This window comes from Eurosta solidaginis, chromosome 4 (genome assembly GCF_040869045.1).
Source record: "Eurosta solidaginis isolate ZX-2024a chromosome 4, ASM4086904v1, whole genome shotgun sequence".
Classification (NCBI taxonomy): Eukaryota; Metazoa; Arthropoda; class Insecta; order Diptera; family Tephritidae; genus Eurosta; species Eurosta solidaginis.
This window is the reverse complement of record NC_090322.1, coordinates 39,960,354-39,969,792: the sequence shown is the minus strand read 5'-3', so window position 1 is coordinate 39,969,792 and position 9,439 is coordinate 39,960,354. Positions and strand designations below refer to the sequence as shown.

Here is a 9,439-nt window from a genome sequence, read left to right as displayed (position 1 = left end):
AATGAAATATATTACTTCTGAAACACATACGTACAAAGGAATACTGATCTTACCTGCATATTCTCCTCCGTATTATTGTCCGTATTGTAAGGTAATACCAACATGAGCGCACGCATGCTATCCGCTCGCCCAATATCGCCGGCCGCAATACTCTTTTGGTACTCTTCTCGTGTCACCTTCTCATAGAGTTCCTCGATTTCACCTCTGCAATGACAAATGGTATATTTATTGAATGAATATTGCCAGATCTTGGTTAGAGGAATATCCAAAAGTGTGTGTCAAATAGTTTTAAAAATACACCAAGGTTCTTCTACTACTTTCCTTAACTTGCTCCATCAGATGGCAATCTGTTATTGTTTCGATGTGCTGTTGCTAATTTACTCCTATCGATTCGCATAGAGCTTGCAGCTTTTTCGAGATTCACCGCCGACGACTACCTCTGGAAAGGCAGCCACTCTAAAAGATAAAGCCGTACAGACCTCCGCAACTGCGACCGTTTGCCGCCCGCTATCATACCACAGCCCAACTTTTGCCATCGTGATACCCATTGCAAAACGGGGGCCGGTTTTCGCTTGCCATCTTAATGATGCCTAGCTTTTACTGACCACTGATCATCACGCCGTAAGAATAACCTGCTATACCCTGCACCCAACTACTTTTCTATCGAATAGGCTGACCCAGGCCATCTCGCTCTTCACTCTCTTTGTACGGAAACCTGCAGCTCTCCTAGAACTCTGTAACAATGTCTAAGCCGTCTGATAGTGGACACTTTTTGGGAACAGAATTGGTTTATGATATAAAAGAAGTCCTTCAGGAACTGATACTCGAATTGAACTTTTTTCTAAATAGCTATATACCGAATACCGTATACTCACAATCCTTCTTTCGACTTTATGATTATGGGCATCGCTTGGCCCAAACGGGCACATTCGAATCGTATGTGCTCGTCAGAACTTCGCTCACCACTTGCATGAGTGATATTCGTATAAGCTTAACAATGGCTCGGCTTATAAAACCTCTTGCCAAATATCTTTGTTAATATGGTAAAGGTTTTGTTGGCAGTCATTGCCGGATATGAATCGGAGATGCTGCCCGTGCAATATTTGTTTACCCCTGGATCTTTCGCGTATGTGCATTTAAAGCTCAAATGCGGCAGGTACGCCTAACCGCAGGGGCTTGTGTTAGTGTCGGAACCCTGATGGAGGATAAGGTGCAGGTATGTGCATTGAGATAATGAAAGGTCTTTACAGCAGCCAGTACGCGTGATGGGGCTCAATCTTTTGAACATTCCCATCAACGTCAGTTTCCCAGATTTGTCAAAGCCGAGAAAATATTTCAGGTGAAATTTCATCAAACTCTCGTCAGCCTTATTGCCAATCACTGATTCCCCAAATAACAGGAAGCCCATGTACAAATGTGTCTCTCTTCATTTCAGCCACGGCCACTTAACCTAATATACCTGTAAGGTTGTTGCTGTAAATACTGTCATCGGTACCTTTGAAAAGCCTTACTGATGCGAGGCGGGACGTAGGCGTGATATGTAAGATAGGCAAGCTAACCCTCTTCGACACTGCGAAGTGACTGAAACAAGCTGGTAACACTCGACTAGATTGGCTGAGTTGCCCATATTGAGCAGTGGCTAGTTCGCCGGAGCATTGCCTTAGGAATATGGCAATAGATGTACCGACAGGTTTATGCTTCAACAGCGACGCTCAAGATAAATTACAGCCCGATATACTCTCACGTCTTCTGATACGAATAAACAAGTCACCGTACGTAAAAGCTATTCCTTTCCTTGGCAGCCGGTTCTACTTACAGATTTCTGATCATTGGAGAAGTTTCATGAAGCCGAATTGCTCCTAAATTGCTTGCTACGGGCATGGTTGCACGAATCCTAAGCTTTCGTATTGACTTTATCTATTCAGGTTGAGGATGATACCCTAAAATATGTTTCCCGGACTTGACCCCCTTGTGGGAGTTGCTATTTTGCTACTTTTGACTACATTTTCTAACAGCTACACTTTTCGCAGCGCCATGTCTTCTCAACAAGCAGTAGATATGCTGCTGAACAGGCCATATCAGACTCGTGCCCCACTGCACATGCAGATTCTTCGTCTGATTTACATAACTGCAACGTAGATGATACGCCTCTACGGCTAGGGATAATAAAGATCAGCGGCCCCATCACCTACTCATTCGTTTTTGTCAAGAGGGAGAGCGAGAAAGAAGGGAAGAAAAGGAGGTAAAGGGAGCGGGACGGGGACAGGGTCAAAAAAACTGGAGGTAAATTTAAAGAAAAACACACATGGACAGGAGAGGAGCAGGGGCTGGTACGGGAAAGAAAGGGGTATAGGGGAGGAACCGGAGGAGAGCAATAGGGATTTGGGGGACTTACGCAGAGAAAGAGAGAGAAAGAGAAAAGGAAGGGAAATATATGGGGTTGGCATAGGTTAAGGTATAGGAGAGAGCGTTTGACAGAGAAAGAGAGAGAAAGAAAGAGGCAGAAAGAGGTATAAGGATACAGTAAGGAAAAAGAAGGAAGAGAGAAAGTGGCAGACACAAGATAGGAGAGTATTAATAATAATAAGCAAACGCGCCGGATAATAGCAAGTATCATATAAAAAAACCGCGTTTATCTTATTTATAACCCCATCAACTCACCTGGTCAGCCGCGGCAGTGATGAGTCCCGTGCTAATATTCTTTGTACCTCTTCGATAGTTTCCTCCAATTCGGGTGGTGTGAATTTTGGATGCTTTTCATTTTGTCTCAAATAATTACGAGAATCAGGAAAAGTTTGTTCAATGGTGGGAAACGTGTTAAACTGTTGGATTTGTAGTACAAAAAGGTAGAGTAGCAATATTTTTGGACGATGATACATTATGGCTGAAAAGAAGAAGAACAATATCATAAGGAAAGAGTAAATCGAATACGAAAATAAGCTCTTAAATTTTGAAATGTAAATATTTGTATGTAGAAGGTGTGTACGACAATGATGAACGCTAAAGCTTCAGAACAAAGGAAGGATGAGAAAAACAAGGCGATGGCATCGTAAGCCGGGGAAGAGCAAAGCGTTGTCAGCGATGATTCGGGCAATGATAACGATGCTAATGTGCAGTCAGTACGCTCGATAAAGGAGCGGTCTGCCAGTATGGACAAAGAATTAACGTTAGGACGGATATGAGACAGGGGTGTAATAGAACGCTCTCACAGTACAATGACAAGGACTTTGCTAGAAGCAGTCCTCAACATTGCGAAGGTATCGAGGAGGAAGAAATCCCGAGAGGCAAGAGGCAAAGATCGGCTCAGTCCGACTCCTTCTTTTAAGACCCAATCCCATAATCAGGAGCTGACATAGCCAGAATTACAGGAACTGCACCTCCAAATCTGCAAAGTAGAGCAAAGATTCCAAGTACTGAAAAGCCGTGTGCCCCAGAAGCTGCAATGTAGAAAGGGCTATAGGTAGGTAATGATCAGACAGCAGCTTAATTGGTGATAATTAAGAGTGATAATTAAGAGTGCTAACGGTTTTCAGCGAGAAAAAGATTAAAGATGTGGCGAAGCATTCCCTGACTATCGTACTAGTAGACTGTAGCAACCGAAAAGGGAGATGTCTACCGAAAGGTGAAGATCTGTAGAAAGACAGCTGATTGATGCATAATGATTCAAATAAACCGCTACCACCCTTCGAACTAGTTGGATGATACAATAGCGTTAAACTGATGCTCTGCCCCAATAACATGACTTTAGAATAGCTGCAGAGAGTTGCTCGAGACCTTCAAAGTCAAGAAAACGCAAGGTTGAAGATTGTGAATAGAGCCCCACGATACCAAAAGGCAAGGTTTCGATACCACGTAGTGAAACCGGAGGATACGCTAAACATACTGCAGTGTAAAAATACAAATATATCAATACGGGAAGGTATTTAACAAGTTCCCTGTCCAATGGGTCATATGTGACTCACAAGCGCGTATTGAAATAAGTTCACATGTGACTCATTTCTTTATACAACTTAAAGGCGCTTTCTTGGATGAACGTGTCGTTATATATTTGTGAATCCTATGTGAGCGTATATCAAAACACCTAAACTTTAGGAAAATGAAAGAAAATTTCGAAATATTTTTTCTTATACCTTTTACTCATTTTCTTCAACTTTTGTATATACTTCTAAATTCAATTAAACAAAAAAGCATACTAATACACGCTTTTGACATTTATATATCAATTTACCGTTATTGCGATTCGAAAACTTATTTTATTTCTTATGGTCCTATATGTTCATATGTGAGTTATTGAACGTGGTAAACAAAATTGTTTTTGCTACGTTCAGGAGTCACATTTGACTCACAAAATAAAATAGCCAAAATAAGGTAAATATATGTCAAATTATTTATAAAAATAATATTTTATAATATATATTCATATTATTCAATTAAGCGATACAAACAAATAATGGGCGTGGGGCATTCTCAAAGCGCTTTGTATGGGGACAGGGAAGTTGTTAATGTATCTAGACACACGAAGGGGGCCAGCACTACATCCTCCAAATCAATAAAGAATCGGGGGATGTATTGCACTAAGAGGTGGGGAGAATGTCTTGGGTGTTTAAAGTATTTATATGCACCTTAGGAAGAGGAGTCTTAAAGATAATAGCTTCAACACGCTAAAAGCAGGTTAGTTGGAAAGGTACTTAGAGAACTTTGAAGTAGCGGCAAATGACAAGTGTATAGCCGTACAGGCTGAGGTGTTGGAAGTGGACAAGCAGCTCAATGATGTTGCGAGTCTTACGAATTACCATAAGATGCCATGAAGACGAAGAAGAAACGGACCTCCAGAACCTGAAATCAGCGTCAATAAAACCATTACGAAGAACTTGAAGAGAGACAATCAGCTCAATGGCGCGGTGCGTCTTATAGATAAACATCCAATACAGTAAAGTGGTGGCAAATGAGCTCCTCCTGATTCTTGAGGAGGCTTCGTTTGATGTCGCGCTGATACAAGCAGTAAATGCGTGGAAAAAGGCGCGCGGTTGCAAAATTTCTAACATCATATGCAAATCTTACGCTATCAGACTCACAAAGTTGCTCATATCTCTGAAGAGAAAAGAATTAAGGCTCATAATGCTAACTGGGTACTGCTTTCTGGCGGCACTTGTATGTAAATTGCGTCTCGTTAGCAATGAACTGCAAAAATCGAGCACAACAACGTTCGATTACATTCGGCAACATGATCGTGTTCAATGATCCAACTTGCTTAAACGAACATAATCGACATTGATTTAAAATCAACCAACTTATTGCATGCGTGAATATAATCAATTCAGGCGTTTGCTCGTTTGACTCAACGGCGATTACATTCATCGGAATGAAAAGGCATATATGAAAATTCCATGCGTCTGAATATTTGCATGATTCTTCTGCCCTTACGTCCCGGCGACAAGCTACATATAAACACACATATAAACATTGCCTACAATTCTGTTTGTTTGCCGAACTAAACGATCTCGTGCTTTGATTTTATTCTCCGCTTGCCTTCGTTTGATTAATCCCATCGTACGCAAAACCTGTTCGGTCATTCGAGCGCAATCATGCTAAAAGCATCTTGTAAAGACAGATGATGATTTTATTCAATTACGAGTTTATTCAATTATGAGTTTATTCGCATGATTGAATGTGAATGCAAATTTTAGTGCGCTTGCGAGGTCATATCTCCAGCGGCTAGGGGTGCCAGAGTTGCCAGATCTCAGGCAACTATTCAGCTAGATCCTAGAAAAGGTCTAGCATTTGCCAAGACGACGGAGTTCTTTTATAACAGTCCTGGTACCTTTTTGTAATTTTTCCGTTTGGTTTTCAACAAATTCTGTTAACGCTATGGACATATTCAGTCTATGTGAGGTTTTTATTGACCGGGTAGTTCAATTTTATCTAATTTACCCCATACTCAGTTGTAGCTGAGCTTCAATCTAGAACAGGCATCGGTATTTAGTAGCACAATTGTGCACACTCAATTCACACATATTGTTATTCTCCTTAGTTTAGTAGTCACTGAGTATTTGGCGCAGCAACACCGATTGTGTGCTTCGATCGCAATGTTGACGAATGTTATTAGCAAGCAACAAGCAAAGATCGTTTGTTAATTTTTTCAATGCGCACAAGCGAAAAATATTTATTGTTGACCAACCCTTTTGCGCAAATACAATATATTTAAGCTGGAGACATTGGTGCTTTATCGGTAACCGTATCGTTAACCTTTTAACAGCTGATTCGACCAACCTTATGAAAATCAATGCAATCGATTATTGGTGCCGCTAAGGTCGTAACCGTATCGCAGCCAACCAATTGGGTTTTGGTTTACCGTCGTAACGATAAACAGCTGATTACGTTAGGGATACGACTACATCGATACGATAAACGGCACCAATGACTCCAGCTTTAATTGTATAAACCTTTTGCTTCCCATTTTGCGCATTAAAAATATAATAACAAACGATCTTGTATTGTTGCTTGCTAATAAGCGAATGAACTAAGCAAACCGATGCATCAAGTGATGTGCGCGACTATCACGCTCTCACTAAAGCGCCAAATACACGACACGAACATTTCCGCGAACATTCCCGTTATGTCATGCTTCTGCGACCTTTTCTGTCGTGTATGGTGGTGTTTGCCAGTTCGCGCAAATGTTCGCCAAAAATCAAAATATTTTAATTTTTGGCGAACATTTGCGCGAACTGTTCGTGCGTGTATGGCGAAATAGCTCTTAATCGCAGTAATTTCTGAACGGAACAGACGTGCGCGGAAAAGTAAAATGGACAATAAAAAATTTCTGAAAGAGAACTAATGGTCGGCCAAAATTTCGTATGGTGTATGGCCAAAGCTGCGAACAAGATTGCGGAATGTTCGCGGAAATGTTCGTGTCGTGTATTTGGCGCTTAACACATCTGCATTTCCAAAATGCCGATGCCTGCTCTAGAACTCATTTCAGCTAACCGTCTTAATTAACAACAGAGCAATTCTCTCAAAAATGCTCACTCGCTATAGTAAGTAAATGAGCAAAGCCTAATCGACATAATCGTACATACAAACATATTATCAATGCATACATACGTACATACAGAAAATGCCGGTATTGGTATTTCATAACATGTCAAATGCCAATCATAATTTTTAATAACTTTTAATAACATTTAATTTTAGTTTCGAGTCAGTGGTGCACAACGCCAACAGAGCTTCGAATACAAACGTAACGTTTTTTGTGGTAGTATGTTTGTGTGTATGAGATGTTGACAGCTTGAAGTACTAGAGCTGGATTTCGATTCGATTCTTAATCGATTTAATCGATCTTTTTTTTAGAAATGTAGAATTGATTTTTTTTTTTTTTTTGTAAATCGTTCGATTCTTACGCATCGAAATTTACATCACTATCTACTTTACGAACGCTTGAGGAAATACATATTCTGTAGTTTTTGTTTTCATAAATTTAGCTTTAATGTTTTGATGGCTTCCAGGGAGAGGAGAACGATGAAGAAATTTCTGCGCACTTCTGGTAAGCAATATATGGAACATGTGTTTATCTATTTTGTGGTATGATCATATACGTAATACTTGACCAGGGCAAATACATACGCTTGGTATACAAAATTCTTCAGGAACAAGTGATGTGTAAAAACGTCTGGAATATATTTTAGATTCTTTAAAAAGTACAATAGAAAGAAGGAATTAGATTTTTTCTCAATTTGCAGCATTAGTGCGTCTAATTCATGGTGTTCTTTGTATGTATACAACCAAAACTTATACGGACTATGAATCTACAAAATAAATTATTTGATTAATAATTAATAATATTTAAAAGAAAATGTTGTCATAGCTATCAAGGATATATGCAAAAAAAGGCTTAAATATATTTTGTTTGTTTTTAAAGTCAATACATTATTTGCAATATTGTTTTTATGACATAGACAGACAGCAGCAAACACGAAAACAGAAGAGTAAATTTTTATGAAATTTCGTCAATTGAATTCCTTTTTATTTTTTATTTTCAATAAGTTAAGAAAATACTTCCATAAAGTTTTTAACTGAAACTACACAAACCATTGCCACGCACACACAATAGCCACTCCGATGAAAGGATCAAGTGAAGACCTATGAGAGAAACTGGCAAGCTTTATTTGTCGCAAAAAATCGAGTAAATGATTAAGTACGTAAGTAAGTACACTGTTACAAAGAATAAGCAAAATTAAAATAAACTTTGTTCGATTCGATTCAATCGATTAAATCGATTTTTTTCTGGAATCGAATCGAAAAAATCGATTCTTAACAAAATCGAATCGAATCTGGCTCTATGAAGTACAAGCCTAAACTGATTTTTTGTTTACTGAATCTCTGTCGCTGCGCTCACACGACCCTCGTGTTCCAATGACACATGAACCAGATACGGATAGAGATTTAAATTGCAAATGCAACAACAATGTGATCCATATGGTTCACGTTGTTGTTGCATTTGCATGTTAAGTCTCTATCCGTATCTGATTCATGTGCCATTGGAACACGAGGGACATGTAGATGAACGCCGAATAGTTTTCCGAAGCTCTACAAAGCTCCTGAGTGCATCACTGATTTGAGTAAACTCAAAAGCGCTGCATCATATTAGAAAAAATATATAAGTGTGTTTGTTCATAAAAATATAGTTACTATGTATGTATGAATTTATGTTTTCTGCTGAGCTAGACTTAAAGCAGTTGGACTCTACTCAGCATCGATCGTTAAGATTTTGCGCCAGTTTTTCAGCATCAAGACGCCAACAACAGCAAAGTAATCCGTGAACTTAATCGCCTAGGTACAAAGTGCTGGAGTTTTTTGCTATGAACTGCTAACAGCAAAAAAATTTAAGATTTTTATGTTGTTAAAGTATTTGATGTGCCTAGTATTGCCTTTAAACATAATTGCACTATGAATTAGTGTTGATAGTATGCTTCTAAAAATAGTTCCCATTAAAGACGTAAATAGCCACTCTACTGATTACCTACTCCACTCAAAATAATATCTGAGTGCTAGCTGTCTTCTTTAAGCAAGTTCAATAACCAAAATTTGATAATAAAGGAGGTTCCGGTCAAATGTCAGACCTTACCCCCGTTCAGTCAAATGTACGTGAAAACCATGCATATTTAGCATAGCTGCCACACTCTACGACAGGTAGTGTTATTTTTGTTGTATCGATAGGTCTTGGGAAGTGGTTTCGATGTTGATCGTCTTTTGTTAGGATATAGATCCGGTACATTCCGGCAACAAGCACCATTAAGGTATAAGCCCAAAGATGTGAAAATTTAATATGACCACACTGAACTTGCTAGCCATTCCGCCCCCAACCCTTAGTTAGGTGAGGAACTTTGGAGAGCCAGAGTCTGGGCTGCTAAAGAAACAGGATTTGTTCCGGGTAGGTGAGGTT

At 39.4% G+C, this 9,439-nt stretch overlaps 1 protein-coding gene across 6 annotated transcripts in view; it reads right to left on the bottom strand.

Annotated features, from left to right (window-relative positions):
- LOC137249625 (uncharacterized) overlaps positions 1 to 9,439 on the bottom strand; it is a 76,357-nt gene that overhangs the window by 7,364 nt on the left and 59,554 nt on the right. For all 6 annotated transcript variants that reach the window (XM_067781291.1, XM_067781292.1, XM_067781293.1 and 3 more), the window contains 2 exons: positions 2,662 to 2,884; positions 54 to 204 (listed from right to left, as the gene is read on the bottom strand). In XM_067781291.1, the coding sequence (XP_067637392.1) occupies positions 54 to 204; positions 2,662 to 2,879 (369 nt within the window). In that variant the 5' untranslated portion in view covers positions 2,880 to 2,884. The remainder of the gene's footprint in view (positions 1 to 53; positions 205 to 2,661; positions 2,885 to 9,439) is intronic.